Genomic DNA, 20,285 nt, shown 5'->3' with positions numbered 1-20,285 from the left:
ATGATATATATATATATATATATATGGAGTTTAAATCCTAAAATATATTCCCCTATGTATGCCACTGACTAAAAGAGATTAGCCGGTAGCTTTAAAGTTGAATGGACACCACCTTATACACAAAGTTCTCAAGTGTATGTAGGGAAAAAGGTTTCAAGTCGAGAGATTATCCAAACGAATTAATACACCCTTATAGACCCAATCTCTCGAAGCTTATTACCACAATAACAATACCACTACAGCACTAGTTTATGTCTATCAGTACTTGTACTAGTGCCGTGCCATCCCACACCGTTGCTCAGCACTTAGGGTTGGCAATTTTTGCCCGACCTGCGGATACCTGGCCCGACCCAACCCTAATGGGCCGGGTTTTACCCAGTCCGATTAGAAATAAGGTCGGGTATGGGTTTTTTTTTTAAAAAAAAACCCGAAACGGGTTCGGGTTTTATTAAAAAACTTAGACCCGACCCGAGACCCGACTCGTATAAAAACCCGGTACCCAAAATTACAAAAATTCCCTAATATATATATACCTATAATCTAACCCTAACTAATTCCTCATTTCTTCACTCTTCAATCTTCAGTTGCCTCCCTCCCTCACCTCAGTCCGATCCGCAGTCCCTCTCCCTCATTTCTGCACTTTGCAATTGTAGTCCGATCAGCTCAATCCAATCACGCCTCCCTCCGACAGTCCCTCAGTCCGATCACGCCTCACGCCTCACGCCTCAAAAAAAGGACCGACCCTCCCTCTCCCTCAGTTCAGTCACTCTGACCCTCCCTCTCCCTCAGCGCAGTCCCTCACTCCCACACTCCGACAGGACCGACACTCCCTCATGCCTCCCTCCCTCAGTCCGACCCTCCCTCACTCACACACTCCCTCAGTCAGTTAATCACTGAGTCTATGACTTGAACAACAAAAATAAATCTGGGCTTAAACGTAGGAAAAAATAAATCTGGGCTTAAATTTTTTTTTTTTGGTTGGACCACGAATTGGGCCCAATCCCTAAACGGGGCTCGCAAGCCCCGCGAGGCTCGGCTAGGGCAGATCCGGGCCCTGGGAAAAAACCCAGTACCCTAAACGGGTCAAGTCCGGGCCACGGATCTTACCTCGTGGGTCGGGTTCGAGTATGAAAAAACCCGGCCCGAACTCGACCCGTTGCCATTCCTATCAACACCAAACAACAAACTCCCAAAGGGCCACCCATTTGATAAGATACCCTACTTGTTTACGAAATCAACGTTTTTTCCAAAGATGAAGTGCAACCACAGGTTAAAGTCACTCTCATTTCTTGGCCTCATCAGATTGCCGTCAATAGATCTTATATTTGCTGTGGGGAATTGCCCACAGCGAAACCCAAAATCTCAAACGAGAAGAATTTACCCACACCACAACTTAAAAAATAAATAAATAAATAAATAAATAAATAGGGATGTGAAGATTGATTAATTAAATAGAATAGTGCTTCTTCAGTTCTTTGTGGAGAAAAAGTGAGCAAAGGGAAAGTTGTCAGTGACAGTGACTTGAGGCATTAACTTTGATTAAGGTTAGGCTTTCTTTTTCCGTTAGTTTGTTTGAGAAAAAAAAAATAGACGCGTTTAGTGGTACATGGAGATGGAGTGGAGCATATTTATTTTGTGGATTTGGACTCCACTGTTTAGTCCATGTCCATATTCAAGTACTAGTGAGTGAATCTGGGTTCACTTCTTAGCTACTAGTGTAGTGTGTCTAACCCAAAATCATCAACTCTCGAATGGCCCTTTTGAGTTTTGACTGTGTTAGTTATTGTTTTACTATTTTCTTTTCTTTTTTTGCTCTAAAAATTTCAACTAACGTTCGTCCTACTCGATAATTACCACAGTGGTCAGCGTCCTAAATTTGGCTGAGATCAGGTATTTGTAAATTGTAATGTACTAATGTTGTTGTCACAAGTCATAACATTCTTAAATTAGCATGTCAAAATCGAAGATTGTTGTGGGTTCAGGTGTGAGTAAACATGCTAATTTAAGATTGTAAAAATTTTTAATGAGAGATAGCTAGCATGCTAATTTTAAAAAATATTGTGAAATTGTTGTGAGAGTTTGTATTTGATTGCTGGTCAACTAGTAGTAGTTGTTGAAGAAAAAGCAAAGCAAAGCAAAGCAAAACAAAAAAAAATGGCTGAAAGAGTGGAGAGGATAAAGCTGGGTTCACAGGGACTGGAGGTTTCGGCACAAGGTCTGGGCTGCATGGGCATGTCCTCTTTGTATGGTCCTCCAAAGCCCGAACAAGACATGATCCGTCTCATCCATCATGCCATCGACAGTGGTGTCACCTTTCTCGATACTTCCGATGTCTACGGCCCTTTCACCAACGAAATCCTCATTGGAAAGGTACCACTCGATCATGAGTCATGAGTCATGAGTCATGAATAATGGCTATCTCTCTGTCGTTACTTTATTTATTGAGTGGTGCAGGCTATGAAGGGAGGGGTAAGAGAGAAGGTGGAATTGGCAACAAAGTTTGGTATTAGCTTTCCGGATGAGAAGATGGAAATCCGTGGCGATCCAGCGTATGTGAGAGCAGCTTGTGAGGCTAGTTTGAAGCGCCTTGATATCGATTGTATTGATCTCTACTACCAGCACCGTATCGACAACAGCCTTCCCATTGAAGTCACGGTTAGTTAAATTTTTTTCTTAAACCCCTTTTCTATTAAGTATTAGTTATCAGACTCATAATCATATCAGATTAAGCCATTCAGTTGATTTCCAATGATTATTAAGTATAAATTTTATAAGGTACTTGATTGGGGTTGCATAGAATCACTTGCTCTTTATTTATTTATGATGAAGTTGCTCTTGTGCTAGGCATTCTTGACTCAAAATTAAGAACAGTGTATATGTGTTTAAAATGCTTCACATTCCATACATCAAATGAAATGCCAAGGAGGGTTGCCATTGGCTCACCCATCACAGATATGTGATGGCTATAACATGAATATACAAGTGACTCCCACAACTATATACATCTTAATGTATTGTGACTTCCACACAAAACCTTGAGAAGAGACTAGGCCTTTTTTTTTTTGAAAGGGAATATAGATTTCATTGCAACAGAGAATGAAATTACAAGAGAGTAGAACCTGCTGTGCAGGAATTTTAGAGCAGCAAGTCTGCTTGTACAATTGATTCTAAAAAAGAGGGAGTAACCCCTTTCCACAACTGATGAGAACCATTCCTACGGGCAAAGTGAGCAAGCTCATGAGCTGCATAACCACTTCCATTGATTTTGTATAACCAATTCTATAAATAGGGGAGGGACTATTTAGTTCAAATTATCTAATTGTTTGTAAGCGTTATTGTTCAATCTTTGTTCCCAAATTCTTGTGTTCGTTGTTCCTTTTGAAGTTCTTTCTAGCTTATGAGGGTCACTCCATTTCAAGATAAGTTAATGTAATCAAGCGACTCAAGCCTAAGGTGAGTCAATTGTTTATGGCATCAGATAAGGCTTGGCTTATTAGTTGCAATGTCATGATTTGTCACTATCAATATCCTTATTTTAGACTGTTTATGTTTCTCTTATTGGATCCAGCTCATGATCTTTACTAGCATATATTTCATTAATTATAGTGTGGTTTTTTTTTTTTGGACTTGCTCTTTTGGTATGTGAATTTTTGTAGTTTGGATTTTAATGGACAAGTGTTGGTTGAAATAGAGTTTATGCATTCAATTCAGGAATAGAACCAAAAAATTTTGGATGTAGGTAATTTGCCTTTTATCATGCATTTTTATATGAAATTTAGCCTATTATCTTTTATATTGTTTATTATCCTATAATTAATGAACAACACGATGAGAAGAATATGTTTAAATTCCATTTAAAGTCAGAGTTGATTTTGTCTTCTGATTTTAATAAACCCCCTTTAGAGTCATATCCTGCTACATTGAAATGCCATATAAAGATGTGACTAATGATACAAGTTGTAAAGAACGTCTTTCAGGAAAAGAGTGGGATATTTAGCCACACTTGGTCACATTCTCCTTTTTGTAGTCTACTCTCTCAAGAACACTACTGTAAGCCTTTTTACTTTCTTATTTCTAAACATGAAACTCGTGTGGAATTCCTTCCCTATTCTAACTTGTGCCAAAAAATTAGAAGTTTGTTCTCACAAGCCTCTTTGCTAACTTCGTTTCAGAAGAAATAAAAAATTCTTTCTCTTCCATGATAGTTTAGAATATTGGATGAAATTCTAGGAATAACTTTTTTGTCATATGGATGACAACAATACAAACCAAGTTATGAACTCCTCATTTCTCCTTGATTATACTTCAATCAATTCAACTGAGTGAGGGAATCAAACTAATGAGTTTTATTTGTTCTAATTGATTGAACCGAATAAAGGATCAAATTAATGCGGGGAATCAACTAACTCTTGGATGTTTTGATGAACTCATTTTCACTTTTCTATAAAATAGCTTTCAAACAACTTCACCCCATTCCCCCATTTTTATCAATGTCTCCACATGCCTAAGGTTTTGAACTGCATCCCTGGCAAATTCGAAAAAACAATATTCCAAATTCATTTTTAAATTTAATATATATTTTGAAACTTTACTTTCCTTTGGGGGAGAGAGAGAGACGAAGTCATCTTGTTTTACTTGTGCCCCCTTTGAAGGAGAAATGAGCATTGTTTGAAGGCGTCATATTTTAACACATGATGACTATCAATATGCATATTTAAATTAAGCTTCATGCTTTACTGTAGGTGATCACCATTGTTCAATTATTTTGTAATTATTTATGAGATTATTGAATTAAGGAAACTACCATTTCCGTAAGATAATGTAACCATGAACCTATTCTATCATGACTGTCAGATAATGATTAGCAAATATGGTAATTTGGCATTTATTGTGTTCTGAGTATTCTAATTACATATCAATATACTGTTGCTGCAGCTTGGTTATCTTGAAGCTATCTTTTTCTTACATTTGCTGTTACATTTGAGTAGTTGTTACATTTGCTGCCACTATTGTTTCTTCATGTGTCCCATTATGCATCTTTTGAAATCTTGCTGTTGAGCATTCTCTTATTCTTTTCTCCTTTATATTATAAGATTGGAGAACTCAAGAAATTAGTTGAAGAGGGTAAAATCAAGTACATTGGTCTATCTGAGGCCTCTGCTTCAACAATCAGAAGGGCACATGCAGTTCATCCCATAACAGCTGTGCAGTTAGAGTGGTCTTTGTGGTCTAGAGATGTGGAGGAAGAAATAATTCCTACTTGCAGGTGAGGTATTAATTACAGTTGCATTTTAAGGTATAGAAGAGTTGAGGTATAAAATTTAATTTTGTTCTCCTAATTGTTCAGGGAACTAGGCATTGGGATTGTGGCATACAGTCCTCTAGGACGAGGGTTCTTTTCGTCTGGGTCTAAGGTTCTTGAAAATTCTACAGAAAATGACTTCCGGAAGGTTTGTAGATCCACCACTTAATTGTTGAGCTTCAAAATGAGATAAACATGCATTTAGATTCACAGTTTTATTGCTTCATCAGTGCATTCATCAATAGGTTCTTGAAAATTTTAGGAATAATGACTTCCGAAAGGTTTGCAGATCTACCACTCAAATTTTGAGCTTTGAAATGAGATAAACATGCATTTAGATTCACAGTTTTATTGCATCATCAGTGCATTCATCAATATTGAAGATTTTATCTCCTCAGTTGGCTTGGTGATTGACCTTGCAGAGACCTATATGCTTTCCCTTATTCTCTTTAATGAACTAACACCGCATGTAAAAGTTGACTTGTGGTCAACATTTTCTTTAATGGTTATATACAGGTAATCTAATTTATCTAAGCAAATATCTTCAATGCCTAAATATTTTGCTGATATCTTCACGGTTCAAATGTCAAGTGTTCATTGCATATTGGTTAGTGTAGCTTACATCGTTGCTCATATAGCCAAATCAGAATATTTGGTTCCTCTCTATTATAGGTTTTTTTAACCTCTTTCTAGATTAGTTTTCTTGAAATAGAAAAAAATGTTAGGTGTTGATTTTCCCGTCAACTCAGAAAACTGTTTTTATGTAATGATTAAGGACTAATTGTTAGCTGCTGTTTTGTTAATGCTCCAAAGAACTTGATTAATCTTTTTTAGAATCTATGTAACTCATCCATGAAAGAAGTAATACACTTTTTGGAGGCTGTAACACTAGAAAGATGCTGATTTTAATATAAGCCAATACTTCTATGACACATCTTACTGACTGAACTGATTAAAGCATGACATATCTAGATTTCTATTGTTATTTGCCTACCTCAGTTTATGTAATCTGTACTGTCTTCTGGTATCTTTTATTATCATGAAAATTAAGCTAGGGAATAGCATTTGCGGATGCCTACAGACCTGAATAGCTGTCTTATCGAATTATGTTAAACTGTATTTTCATCATTGCCTTTATAAATTGTATACTTTTTAAAAATTATTTTTATTGATACGAATCTTGTTGCTGATAAGTATTTTATAATGTATGTCTATCATTGGCTTTATGAATGAGTAGGGGCCCTAATTTCATGAAACTATCCTTTTTTGTTGACTAATTCGGTCGTGATGCTAATATTTTTAGTCACTGCTTGCAGTTCCTACCCAGGTTCCAACCTGAAAATCTGGAGCATAACAAAACCATATTTGAGCGTGTTAATGAAATGGCAGCAAGGAAGGGCTGCACCCCATCGCAGCTAGCTCTGGCTTGGGTTCATCACCATGGGAAGGATGTGTGTCCCATACCTGGAACCACCAAGATTGAAAACTTCAACCAAAATATTGGAGCTTTATCTGTGAAACTGACGCCAGAAGAAATGGCTGAACTTGAATCATTTGCTTCTGAGGATGTTGTGAAGGGTGAAAGATATCATAATGACGTTCCAACTTGGAAGGATTCTGAAACTCCGCCACTTTCTTCATGGAAAGCTGCATAAACACAATTCTTTTGCTGTGTGTCAATAAGTACGGTGAGTTTCATGGAGTTCTGTCAATTGAAGTGTGTTTGAGTTTGTGTTGAGTTCTTGACAGCTTGAAGAATAAGTCCGTTCTCCTGGGGGTGGGACTAAACGCAAGTCTTTTGCTGTGTGCCACTGGGCATCTTATCATGTTTGATCTTGTGAAAATCAGAACCTAAAATGTGTCAATAATTTTTAGAAGGGTGTCCCACCATCACCCCTCTACCCACCACAACTCGCCACATGGGCAAATTGTGGCACAAGTAGTGACTTTTGGTGTGGCTCCAAACTTTTTCCTGTCTAATTAGATCAGTAGAGATTGATGCAATGTCAGATAGATTGATGCGATGGTGAGATTCCAACCCTTCAGTATAGCTCTATCATTGCCCATCAACAAAGCTTTGAATCCCTTCCATCACCGCCGTTCAGGAGCTCTGTTACCATCGTAAAACCTGGATTTATTATTATTATTATTTAAAAATTTTGCAAGCAATTTGTTATGTTTTTGTACTTCATTTCTGTTGAGGAATTTGAGTTTGGGTTGTTAAAATTTCTGAGTTCTGTAAAAGAGGAAAAAATTTTACAAAAACCCAACCGAATAAGAAAAATTCAAATGTTTGCATTTGAAAATTGAAACTAACGGAGCCTTGCTTTCCTACCATTTTCTTTTTTGTTTTTGTGACATCTAAATAATTGTACACTGGAAAAATGGGTAAAAAATGTTTCATTCATGCCACAAGTGTGACCTTACATGTGTGACCTTACATGGTGGCCACATGGCATTAAATGTTTGTTTGGATACCGCTTATTTTATTGAAATTGAAAATTTATTGCTGAAAATACTGTAGATAAAGGTAAAAGTTAGTTGAAATAATACAGTAGGGTTCATGAATAGTATTAAAAAGTGCAGTGGGGTCTATAAATAGTAGTAAAAATAAGTTAAATAGTAAAATAATTTATAATTTTCATTGTTTCCCAAACGGACACTAAGTGCTCGTTTGGATAGCACTGAACTTTGCTGCGTCTGCGTTTTCACTCTTTTTTTTTTTTTTTTTTTTTTTTTTTACATTTCACGCGTTTTGCAGAAAAGGGGGACAAACAACACTGTAGTGGTACTGTAGCAGTATTGTTTATGGGACCCACAGCCACTTTATTCATTAAAAAATATTAAAAATGGGTCCCACGGTACTATTTACACATTTAAAAATTATTTTACTACAGTGTTTTCAGTTTTCAGTTTTCAGTTTCAGCAACAATAAGTTCAATCCAAACACACCCTAAGTGTGATTGTGTGGTAGGTAGTAATGACTTAAGTTGCTTAAGTAGTTTTAATGACACCTAAATTTTATTTATATATTTTTTTTTAATGATAAACATGTCCAATCAAACCACACATTAGCATCCAAATTAGGATTAGTATTAAATGGAAAGATTTCAGATTAATTAAGGACACAATTGACTTTTCAAACTGTAAGTATGAAATTGGAATCACTCACATGTTAGGCCGTAGGCAGATGATACCTCCCAAGCCTCAGGTTTTGTTTTGTTAAAGAAATGAAAAAGTAGGAGGATAGAAAATGGGGAAATAATAGAAAAGTTAAGGGATAAAAAAAAATTTAGTTTTTTTTTCATGGTGTTTGGTTTGAGGGGGTGGAAAAATTGTGAGATTAAAAACTCTTTTATTTGGTTGAGAAGAAATGAGATGATAGAAAATATTGTTTGTAGAAATTTACTCTCAAGCGGTCGTGCCCCTATTATTATTATTATTATTTTTATAAATATTTTACTAGGAAAAAATGGAGTTCAAGTATAAAAATGTAAAATGCATGCCCAATGTTAACTGAAAAGTAGGGGGAAAAATGAAGGAAAAAAGAGAAATGATGTAGAAAATAGTGAGAGGGGGGGGGGGGTGAAATTTGGTGGGTTAGGAGAGAATGCTGTTGGGCCATTTCATTTTCTCCCCACTTTTCCCTTTCCAACCAAACACTCATCTCCCCCTTTTTTTTCTCCCTCTTGTTTTCCACTCAACCAAATGGATTGTTAGATATTGGTGCTTAATATTTCTAAACCTGTGCACAAAAAAAGAAAAAAAAAGAAGAAGAAAAAGGGGAAGGATATGAAATTGGAAAATAAGGTATGCTTTAGGGAGGGAGAAATTGTAGTTTTTGGCTCTTTGCCCTTTTTTTCTTTTTATTTTTTTATTTTTTTTTTTACATTGCTTATTTTAACATAGAAAATTAAAACCTGTCTATTTTTAAATAGTACTATAATTTTTTTTGGGAATAAATTAGATAGTTATAATAGGGGAGAAGGAATTTGAACCTTTGATGTCCTTTATTGAAACATCAAACAAATATTACTATCATCTAATTAACAACAACAACAACAATGACATACAAAGTCTTAATCCCAAAATTTTGGAGTCGGCTATGGATCATCAACATATTAGTTAGGGTTGACCATATGTATTATTTACCTCTATTTTGCTCTATCTAAAGTTATATTTTCTGTTATTCTCTTAATTGGCATATTATTTCTTTTTTTACTTCTACTAATATGATTGTTGGTCTTTCTCTACCTCTTTTTTGTTCCCCCAACTTAGATAAATTCACTCTTTCTTAATTCTTACTAATGCATTAGTTGCTCTCTCTACACATGACCGAAGGCTTAAGCAACCTACTCTCATCTAATTAAAATAAAAGAAATTAAATTATCTAATTTCAATATTTCCATCAATACAAGGGAAAATGTTAAAAAAAAAAAAAAATTATTTTGGTAAATGTAGAGTGGTGAATATATTTTGGTAAATTTTAAAATATTAGAATTTTAAGCTAACTTCAAGGATAAGTTTTTATTTTGCTGATTAAGAAATATAGGATTTCGAGTGTCGACTTACCGACCCTATGTCACGTAATGATAAAGATAATGTTGTGTGTACAACTCTAAGGATGGTTGTGATTGAGGTCATGAGTTTTTGATATTCTGATGATGATGATGACGATGATGATGATTATTATTATTATTATTATTATTATTATTATTATTATATAAAAGATGATGATGATGAGGACGTGTAGCATTAGGGTCAGATCTTTTAGGTGACTTTTTTAATTAAGTTATTAACGCTGTGTTTATTTTGAATTAAAATATTTTACATGTTAAAAATTTTATATGCCAAACATTTTCAAATGTTTAATATGATAAATAAAATATTTTATTGTTTTACTTTTGCTGTTAACCAACTAATGTCCTTAGGCTGTCAAATCTCAGCTAACGTATGTCCTTACGCCAGCCGTTTGATAATTGTCACCCCGCTCCTCGAATTCTAGTCCTTTTGGCTAAGATCAATTAGTTGTATTGTCAAGTCTAATAGTGGAAAAGAAAAAAAAATGGGACCATCCTCTAATAGGGATTAGCATCTGGTGCAATTACATTTAGCAATTGCTCCATGCAATTCACTCCAATTCTCTCACAACTTTTTTTACTTTTATTTATTTATTTTTTATATTTAGGTGCGTTTCGATTCATGTTTTGTGAGTTCACGTTTTGCATTTTCCATTTTTTTTTAGCCGTAATTGTTGACTTTTTTTCTGTTCACAATATAAGTGAGTTCTATATACTATTTATAGGACTCACAAACTTCACTTTTCAATAATTTTTCCTTTAAAAATGGATTCTAATACTATTCAGACATTTAAAAATTATTTTCTTACAATATTATTAGTTTTCAGTCAAATAAGTTGTATCCAAATGGACCTTTAGGATCCGTTTGGAATCTGCTTATTTTGTTGAAATTGAAATTTTTTTGCTAAAAGTACTGTAGATAAAGGTAAAAGTTAACTGAAATAGTACAGAAAGACCTATAAATAATACAAAAAAATATATTAAGCCCTATAAATAATAACAAAAATAAATTAAACAGTAAAATAAATTGACAAAAATAATTTTTGGAAAATGAACCGTGAGAGTGGGAGCGGGGGGAATAGTTACCCAAAGAAAACGTATGTCCTTACGCCAGCATTTTGATGATTACGAAAGAGGACAGTTTGTATTTGTAGGAGTAGGTGTAGGAGTAGAAGGACCATATGATTATTTCTATCTTCTTCTTCTTCTTCTTTTACCGCTTGGCTAAAACGCAGCAACGGCAACAAGTAGTAGTAGTAGTAGCAGCAGTAGAATAAGTTGAGCAAAGAAATAATAATGGGTGGAAGAGTAGAGAGAATAAAGCTGGGTTCACAGGGACTGGAGGTGTCTGCACAAGGTTTAGGGTGCATGGGAATGTCCGCTTTCTATGGTCCTCCAAAGCCTGATGAAGACACGATCTCTCTCATCCATCATGCCATCCACACCGGTGTCACCTTCCTCGACACCTCCGACATCTATGGCCCCTTCACCAATGAAATCCTCCTTGGAAAGGTACTGATTTAAAATGTTGTCCATATGATATGCATTACTCACTCTTAATTTTGCGTGGGTGGGTGGTTGCTACAGGCTTTGAAGGGAGGGGTAAGAGAGAAGGTGGAATTGGCAACAAAGTTTGGTATTAGCTTTGCGGATGGGAAGAGGGAAATCCGTGGCGATCCAGCGTATGTGAGAGCAGCTTGTGAGGCCAGTTTGAAGCGCCTCAATATTGATTGTATTGATCTCTACTATCAGCATCGTGTTGACACCCGCGTTCCCATTGAAGTCACGGTTAGTTTATTCATATCTGATTCAGATATATCAACTCTTACTCTTTCTGCTTTTTTCTTTTCAATGTCCCCTGAAATTTATTTCTATCGACAATTCCGCACATATATATAGTACCATCTCCATTTGTCTTTTCATTATTATATCAAAAATTATTCTTTGCATATATATATGTGTGATGGCTGGAACTGGAGTTTACATTTTTTAACTCTGACAACCTTATCTTAATGTATTTGTAACTAACCTCCACACAATAAAGACCATTGTATTTCTATAAAAATAAAAATAGGGGAGGGACTATTTAGTTCTAACTGTTTGTAAGCATTATTATATTATTATGCAATCTTTGTTCCCAAATTCTCTAGTCTAGTGTGCTTTGTTCCTTTCAAAGTTCTTTCTAGCTTACAAGGGTCACTCCATTTTTAGATAAAAGTAATGTAGTAAAGCCTAAGTTGAGGCAAATGTCTATGGCGATAGGGTTGGCTTATTAGTTGCAATGTCATGGCATGTCGCAATCGATCTTCTTATTTTATCCTGTTTATATTCTCTTCTTGGTTTCAACTCATGATCTTTGTTAGCATGTATTTCTTCAATTTTAAGTGTTAATCTAACTCTTTTGCTTTGTAAATTTTTGTTCAATTGGATTTTTCCAAACAATAGCTGGTGGAAATAGAGTGTATGCATTCAATTCAGAAATAGAACCAGAAATGTTGGCAGTAGAGAAATTCCCTTTTACAGAAATTTGGCCTATTATCTTTTCTTTTTTTTTCATTGTCTATTTCCTGATAATTATTTGAACAACATGAGCAGAATCTGTTCGGATTCCATTTAGAGTTGAGCTGACTTTGTCTTCTGATTTTAAAAGTCCCCGTTCGAGTCATATCCTGTCCCAGTGAAATGCCATATTAAGATTTGACTGAAGATCCAAGATTTAAAGAATGTCATTCAGAAAAAAGAGTGCAGGATATTTAGCCACACTTTGTTACACTCTCCTTTTTGTAGTTTCCTCTCTTAGGAACACTATTAGAAGCCTTTTTACTTTCATATTTTTTAAACATGAACATTGTGTGGACTTCCTTCTCCATTCTATACTTGTGGTGCCAAAAAAGTTGAAGTTTGTTCTCACTTGCCTCTTTTGCTCATTCGTATTGGAAGAACTGAAACCTTCTTTCACATTTCCATTATAGTTTTGAGTATTGGAAGAAGATCATGTGTATGAATGACAACAAAAGCAAACCAAAGTAGGAACTCCTCATTTTCTCCTTTATTCTACTTCAATCAATTCAACTGAGTGAGGGAATCAAACTAATGATTTTTATGTTTTTCTAATTGATTGAACTGAATATTGAATTAATGCGGGAATCAACTAACACTTTTGTTTTGATAAACTCATTTTCACTTTTCTATATAATGTATTTCATACAACTTCACCCCATCCCCCCATTCTTATCTGTATCTCCACATCCCTAATATTTTGGACTGCGTCCTAGGCAAATTCAAGAAATCAATATTCTGAATTCATTTTTATGTTTAATATATATTTTTAGTGACTTCACATTTCCTTTTGGGGAGAGAGAGAGTCAAAGGAACCATGTTTTACTTGTGCCCCTTTTGAAGGATTAATGAGCATTGTTGCGAAGGCGTCATATTTTGACATATGATGACTATCAATATGCATATTTAAATTTAGCTTCATGCTTCACTGTAATTGATCATCATCGTTAAATTATTTTGTAATTATTTATGAGATCTTTGAATAAAGGAAACTACCATTTGCCTAAGAACATGTAACCATGAACCTATCCTATCAAGACTGTCAGATAATGATCAGCAAGCATTATAATTTGGCATTATAATATTCTAAGTAGTCTAATTACATATCAATATACTATTGTTACAATGATTATCTTGCAGTTATCTCTTTGTTAGCTAGCTTAGTTGTTACATTTGTTGCCACTATTTTCTCTTAATGTGTCCCATTATGCATCTTTTAAAATCTTGTTGTTGAGCATCCTCTAATTCTATTTTCTCTTAATATGTCCCATTATGCATCTTTTAAAATCTTGCTGTTGAGCGTCCTCCAATTCTAATCTCCTTTGTATTTTAAGATTGGAGAACTCAAGAAACTAGTTCAAGAGGGTAAAATGAAGTATATAGGTCTATCTGAGGCCTCTGCTTCTACAATCAGAAGGGCACATGCAGTTCATCCCATAACTGCTGTGCAGCTAGAGTGGTCTTTGTGGTCTAGAGATGTGGAGGAAGAAATAATTCCTACTTGCAGGTGAGGTGTCAATTGCAACTGCATTTTAAGCTATATAATAATTATGGTTCAAAATTTAAATTTACTCTCCTATTTGTTCAGGGAACTAGGGATTGGGATTGTGGCATACAGTCCTCTAGGACGAGGGTTCTTTTCGTCTGGGTCTAAGGTTCTTGAAAATTTGACGGACGATGATTTCCGAAAGGTTTGTAGGTCCATCCCTCAAATGTTGTGCTTCGAAATGAGATATACATGCATTTAGTTTCATAGTTTATAGCATCATTAGTGCATTATTAGAGATTTTATCTCCTCAGTTGGCTCACATGGTGATTGACCTTGCAAATATCTAATATCTATATGCTTTGCCTGATTCTCTTAATGAACTAATACAGCATATAAAGTTTAACTTGTTACCAACTTCGTTAGTGGTTATAGTATACAGGTAATCTAATAATCTGAACAAGTGATTTCCAATGTCTAAATGTTTTGCTGATAACTTCACAGTGCAGATGTCAAGTGTCTATTGTATATTTGTTATCGTATCCTACCTCATTTCTCATTTAGCCATTCAGAATATTTGGTTCTTCTCTATAATAAGATTTTTAAACCACTTTCTAGATCAGTTTTCTTGAAATAGAATATTTTCCCATTTAACTCCTTTTCATTTTACAGAAAACTATTTTTATGTAATGGTTATGGACTAATTGTTTGTTGCTATTTTGTCATTGCTCCAAAGAATTTTAATAATCAATTCTAGAATCTATGTAAGTCATCTGTGAGAGAAGTTTTTGACTTTTTGGATGTGTACTACTTGAAAGATACTGATTTTAATATATGCCAATACTTCAATGGCACATCATACTGATTGAACTGAATAAATTAAGCATGGCATACCTAGATTACAATTGTTATTTTCCTACCTCGGTTTATGTCATCTGTACTGCCTTCTGGAATCTTTTAGAGTCATGAAAATTAAGTGATGCAGGACAATTAAGAGAAAATAAAAGAACAAGAAAACTAAAAGATAAACCCTAAGAATCAGCACCTAGGGGTCTCTTGGAATTGGCACTAAGCAAGAGAACTTAGCCATCAACACCTAAGGTGTTAGGAATCAACACCCAATGAATTAGAAAATCTCCCATATGAATTTCATTAATAAATAGAGTTGTTAGAGGGACACATGGCTGTGGGTTGTGGAAGAACATTAGGAAAGGTGCAGTCATGTGGTGTATGCAGTGGGAGAGGGTATTCGCCTTCGGTTCTAGCATGACTCTTGGAGCGGTCCTATTTCTTTGAAAGAGTTTATATCAGGAATTTTTTGTCAGTGCTGTGGTTCAAGATGCTCTGATTTCTAATCTGATTTTATATGCACCAGATGGGGGAGGCAGGAGTTGGAACTTACTTTTTCGTTGTGAGTTTAATGACTGGGAAATAGGGAGATTTTACTCTTTTCTTTGAGCATGTTTCTGCCAGAATTCCAAGGGGGGTGGGTGATAATGTTATGATTTGGCAGTTGAATCGTTTATGGTATTTTTTATGTGCACTCCTTTTATAATTCTTTATTGAAAGCAACTTCTGTTTCTATCCCTTGGCAGAGCATTTGGTGTGTTAAGATACCTAAAAGGTTGTCTTTCTTTTTATGGACTGCTACTAGGGGTGGGATTCTTACAATAGATAACCTTGTTAAAAAGAACTTGTCTCTTGTTAATTGGTGTGGCCTATGTTGGTGTGATGAGGAAACTGTGGATTAACTTTTACTCCATTGTAGTTTTGCTCATGCTTTGTGGAGTGAGGTTTTTCTTTTGTTTGGGGTTTAGTGGGTGATGCCGAGTAGCGAATACTGTTGTCTCTCTTTCTTTCGCTTGGAGGAATTGATTGGGGAATTATTCTTCAAATGTTTGGAATATGGTACTAGTGGTGAGTATCGAAGGAATGCAATACTTGAACTTTTGAGGACATTGAGAGACCCATTTATTTGTTGAAGAATTTGCTAGCTAGGACCTTGTTTGAGTGGTCTCGTATTTGGGGTCTTACACATTGTATTTCCTTGTCTTTTTTCCTTATTTCTATTAGAGTTTCTATTTGATTTTTTTTTTTTTTTGGGTATTATTTTCTTTGCTGTGAGTTTACAATCGTAAACACATTGCACTTTTGCTATCAATAAAACTTTTATTACCTATAAAAAAAAAAAAAAAAAAAAGAGTCTAATAAAACATAAACCACTTAAATCCATTATATAGAGCTTGCAAGAATAAAAGTTCATAAACCATAAAACTCTAAACTGATAGTAATCTAAAGGCCAATCCTTATCTAATCGTCTAATCCTTATTTGAACTCAAAATAAAATGGAATCCTAAACTAATCCAACTACACAAGAAATCCAATCTAATAAGGTGTGTTGTCCTCATCAACCCTCCTGGGGTGGGGAAGACTCGGCCCCATCAAGTATAACTCTGAGTAGTACTCTAGTAAATCCAGATCAAGTTGCTGCAGTTCATCTTGTGTGATCCAAGTGCAGTCTGATATTGGTCGTCCCTTCTAGCGAACTAGGTACCACTGAATTTCTCCATCCCTTGTAGAAATAACCTGTTCATCTAAAATAGCATCAATATTTTATTTACGTGCAGGTATAGGGATTTGGACAAAATCATGAGGTTGGTAATAAACTGCTGGGCCTTTATAAATAGCCAAATTCTCACTATTAAAGATGGAGTCATTTTTATAATTAGTTTGAAAATCAACAATATATGCATTTGGTCCAACATGTTTCAACATCTTGACTGATGCAGTACTACAAGCTTGCAATTGCTTACTTGGAACCATGATGAAATCCCATGCTTGAAATTTCATGTAATCTGAACTAGCATGAATTTTATAGGGATTATCATTTTCTGGAAATTGTTTACTTACCTCATGATGCTTATATGTTCCTATTGACTCAAGTGCCCTATCATGGGGTGAAATGGGAGAGTACCTAAAGGCTTCCTAGACTTTACTTCAAGTGGAATCATGCTTTCAGTTTTGGGACTTTCACATGCATATTGGTTGACATGGGAAATGGAATCCTCACTCTGTCTTTTCTAGATCACCCTCATGGGTTGTGAGTTGGTATCATTTGAATGCAACCAAGTTTAAGGTTTTCCTTGCATTAATCATCTCTAACATTGATTTCAGCCATGTTGGGTTCAGACACTTCTTCTATATCATCCTCTTTATTCTCTTTCTCCTCTTCATAAAGGATAAGGGCCTTAGTTGGGCATTTGGCAGCAATATGACCAAAGCCTTGCCATTTAAAGCATTGTAGGTGGGAATCTTTGATGATTCACTCATCACTCCTTTTCCTTTATCATCCCTAGCTAATGGTGCACTAATTGTGTTGGGCATAGGAGGGGGTAAGGTGAGTTGAGGCCTAGAGGGTAAGGTGTATTGAGGCTTGCTACTTGAAGATAGAGGACTGGTGGTGACACTACGGATTTCAGGAAACCTCACAAACAAGGATCTAGAAGCTAACTCACATTTGGTAGCAGTTCATAGGCATGATCTATGAACTAATCCAACTACATAAGAAATCCAATCTAATAAGGTGTGCTGTCCTCATCATTAAGCCAGGGAACAACAGCTATGGATGCCTACAGACCTAAATAGATATGTTATGGAATTTTTTAAAACTTTATATTCATCATTGCCTTTATAAATTGTGCTACCTCAAAAATATTTTTAGTGATGAAGTCTTGATGCTGATAACAATAAGTATTTTAATGTGTAATTATCATTGGCTTTATGAATGACAGAATGAGTAGTGACCCTGCCTCCATGAAAGTCTCCGTTGTTTCGTGATTCAGTCCTGATGCTAGCTAATATATGTAGTTGCTACTTGCAGTTCCTACCCAGGTTCCAACCTGAAAATCTGGAGCATAACAAAACCATATTTGAGCGTGTTAATGAAATGGCAGCAAGGAAGGGATGCACCCCATCACAGCTAGCACTGGCTTGGGTTCATCACCAAGGAAAGGATGTGTGTCCCATACCTGGAACCACCAAGATTGAAAACTTTAACCAAAACATTGGAGCTCTGTCTGTGAAATTGACACCAGAAGAAATGGTTGAACTTGAATCATTTGCTGCTGAGGATGTCGTGAAGGGTGACAGATATATGAATGAGTTTGCAACTTGGAAGGATTCTGAAACCCCACCACTTTCTTCATGGAAAGCTACATAAGCACAAGTCTATTTCTATGTATCAATATGTACGTGAGTTTCTTGAGCTTTTGTCATGCGTCATGTATCAACAAGTACGTTGAGTTTAGGTTTCTTGACTGCTTAAAGAATAAGTACATTATGTTGAAAATAATGTATGCTTATAAATTATAATCATACCAGCTTCAACGACCTCGATTATAAACATAGAATACAAATTATCTATTCCATTTTTTATATTCTACTTTATGCTATGAATGCTTGCACACGTAGTAAACCTTACCAAAACAACATGGTCCCAAGTACTAGACGATTTAGTCTATGGTGCCTGGGGGGTCAATCAAGTTTGGGTTGTATTCAACCTTATGATCGTTATCTTTATTTCACCGTGGAACTGGTTTCCTGATCATTTGTGGCCTCTAGCCCTCAAACTGAGTACAGGTGAGGCATCTAATCTAATACATGAAAGACAAAAAGATTCCCACTCTTGTTAATATATAGTATCTTCACATCCTTCTTAGTAGTATCATGCAAACCAAAATGTTAAATGTTGAACATCCAAAAATCCATGACACAACTGTTACGAATTATTTCAAAGCAAAAAATTAGTATCCATCACCATAAAAAAAGTTGAGAAATGGCCTTGGCTTGTACCTCAATCTTGCAAAAATTTTGTTAGTGTTAATGACTTGAAGCCTTTAAAACTTGGCCACCAGATAAGCTTTCAGCAGATCCCAAATTGAATTGGGTAATGTGAGGATCATGTTTGAGCTCCTTCAAAATTTAAGCTCTCGTTTCTTTTGTTCTGAGGTAAGGGAATTTTTAAAATCTATATAAAAAAAATAAATAAAAAAAAGCCCGGAAGGTCATTACATGATTTAAAAGCTGATAGTGCTCTAACTTGCTTTAATAAGAATATTATAAACGGTTAGTCCTGTTTTATGCAAAAAAACTTGTGGATATGCAATATTACATTTAAACCAAGGGTGGAGCTAGGGGGGTCGAGCGGGGGGCAACTGTAACACCCCGACCTAATTTTATAGTTAACATATGTGTTCAATTGATTAATTATTATCTTGAGTCACTTATTTCCTAAAATTAATATAAGAGTATTTAATAAGCCTATTATTTTATTATACCATTGAATAAAAATTGTAAAGATTATAAATAATTGAATGATTATTTGTATTATATATATATATATATATACTAAGTATGTACAAAATTATATTAAGTGATTTGAGTTATTAAATACATAGTTGGTGTTTTAATTAAGTATGATGCATGAGATGTTATAGTAGATTTCCATCCACACATGCAACCAATGGAAATTCAACAAATAATGCCAAAGTTTTATGTATGTTGACAAACCCAAAGACCAACACTTGGCCGGTCAAAGAAAAGATTAGGTGGAGCTTGCTCATTGCTTAGATTCTCCTCTTAAGATTTTGACATGTAGCTACTTAACTTAAAAAATACATTTCATTCATGAGAAAAAAATCATATAACAAAATCTTAAGAGAGAACTTAACAGACAGCATCATGCTCTTTTCTAAAAAGATTACTAATTCAGAAACATACAAACAATGCCAGCTTTTTGGTTAATTGTAAATTGTCGGTCCAGAAGGTTTGAAACAAATGTTGTAGTTTCAAACAACTGCCTAGTGGTGATGTAAATCATTGACCAACTTTACTTTCAGACTTTTTTTTTTTTTTTTTTTTTGGGCTCAACATCAATACCCAGATGTAATTGTAAGTTTGTAACAACTAGGCCGAAAAACGATTTCTTTAGTCTCTGCACATAAATTACTTTAAATTGTTTTGTTTCATCTTGCTTTGGGACTTGAATAAAACTAGTTCTTGATTTGGTGTTACCTGTAGTGTTCAATAAATTAAAGCATTGGAAAAGATTAAGCAATGCATGTTAATAATTGAATATTAAATATTTCTTAAAATGAGCTTTTTTTTTTTTTTTTTTTTTTGGGCTCAGCATCAATACCCAGATGTAATTGTAAGTTTGTAACAACTAGGCCGAAAAACGATTTCTTTAGTCTCTGCACATAAATTACTTTAAATTGTTTTGTTTCATCTTGCTTTGGGACTTGAATAAAACTAGTTCTTGATTTGGTGTTACCTGTAGTGTTCAATAAATTAAAGCATT

General features: G+C 35.0%; 2 protein-coding genes across 5 annotated transcripts; both read left to right on the top strand.

Annotated features, from left to right (window-relative positions):
• Nucleotides 1–1,589: 1,589 nt before the first annotated feature.
• Nucleotides 1,590–7,493, top strand: LOC115993684 (probable aldo-keto reductase 2). Of its 3 annotated transcripts, none has more exons than XM_031117634.1 (6): nt 1,590–1,890; nt 2,108–2,370; nt 2,455–2,655; nt 5,094–5,266; nt 5,348–5,450; nt 6,619–7,493. In XM_031117634.1, the coding sequence occupies exons 2-6, from the start codon at nt 2,155–2,157 to the stop codon at nt 6,955–6,957; spliced, it is 1,032 nt and encodes a 343-aa protein (XP_030973494.1). In that variant the 5' UTR covers nt 1,590–1,890; nt 2,108–2,154; the 3' UTR covers nt 6,958–7,493. The 3 variants fall into 3 exon arrangements, with proteins under 3 accessions (XP_030973494.1, XP_030973493.1, XP_030973492.1); XM_031117633.1 differs by having other exon boundaries at nt 2,105–2,370; XM_031117632.1 differs by having other exon boundaries at nt 1,590–2,370.
• Nucleotides 7,494–11,040: 3,547 nt separating this feature from the next.
• Nucleotides 11,041–18,331, top strand: LOC115993681 (IN2-2 protein-like). Of its 2 annotated transcripts, none has more exons than XM_031117628.1 (5): nt 11,041–11,394; nt 11,470–11,670; nt 13,776–13,948; nt 14,030–14,132; nt 17,808–18,331. In XM_031117628.1, the coding sequence occupies exons 1-5, from the start codon at nt 11,179–11,181 to the stop codon at nt 18,144–18,146; spliced, it is 1,032 nt and encodes a 343-aa protein (XP_030973488.1). In that variant the 5' UTR covers nt 11,041–11,178; the 3' UTR covers nt 18,147–18,331. The 2 variants fall into 2 exon arrangements, with proteins under 2 accessions (XP_030973488.1, XP_030973489.1); XM_031117629.1 differs by lacking the exon at nt 17,808–18,331 and adding an exon at nt 17,719–17,764.
• The last annotated feature ends 1,954 nt before the right edge of the window (nt 18,332–20,285 follow it).

Source organism: Quercus lobata, chromosome 6 (assembly GCF_001633185.2).
Source record: "Quercus lobata isolate SW786 chromosome 6, ValleyOak3.0 Primary Assembly, whole genome shotgun sequence".
NCBI classification, from domain to species: domain Eukaryota; kingdom Viridiplantae; phylum Streptophyta; class Magnoliopsida; order Fagales; family Fagaceae; genus Quercus; species Quercus lobata.
This window is presented reverse-complemented; position numbering and strand designations above follow the sequence as displayed.

Coding starts and splice junctions, on each gene's coding strand:
- LOC115993684 (XM_031117634.1), top strand. CDS start 2,155: ATGGCTGAAAGAGTGGAGAGGATAAAGCTGGGTTCACAGGGACTGGAG. Junction 2,656..5,093: donor GCCTTCCCATTGAAGTCACG/GTTAGTTAAATT, acceptor TTATATTATAAG/ATTGGAGAACTCAAGAAATT. Junction 5,267..5,347: donor GAAATAATTCCTACTTGCAG/GTGAGGTATTAA, acceptor CTAATTGTTCAG/GGAACTAGGCATTGGGATTG.
- LOC115993681 (XM_031117628.1), top strand. CDS start 11,179: ATGGGTGGAAGAGTAGAGAGAATAAAGCTGGGTTCACAGGGACTGGAG. Junction 11,671..13,775: donor GCGTTCCCATTGAAGTCACG/GTTAGTTTATTC, acceptor TTGTATTTTAAG/ATTGGAGAACTCAAGAAACT. Junction 13,949..14,029: donor GAAATAATTCCTACTTGCAG/GTGAGGTGTCAA, acceptor CTATTTGTTCAG/GGAACTAGGGATTGGGATTG.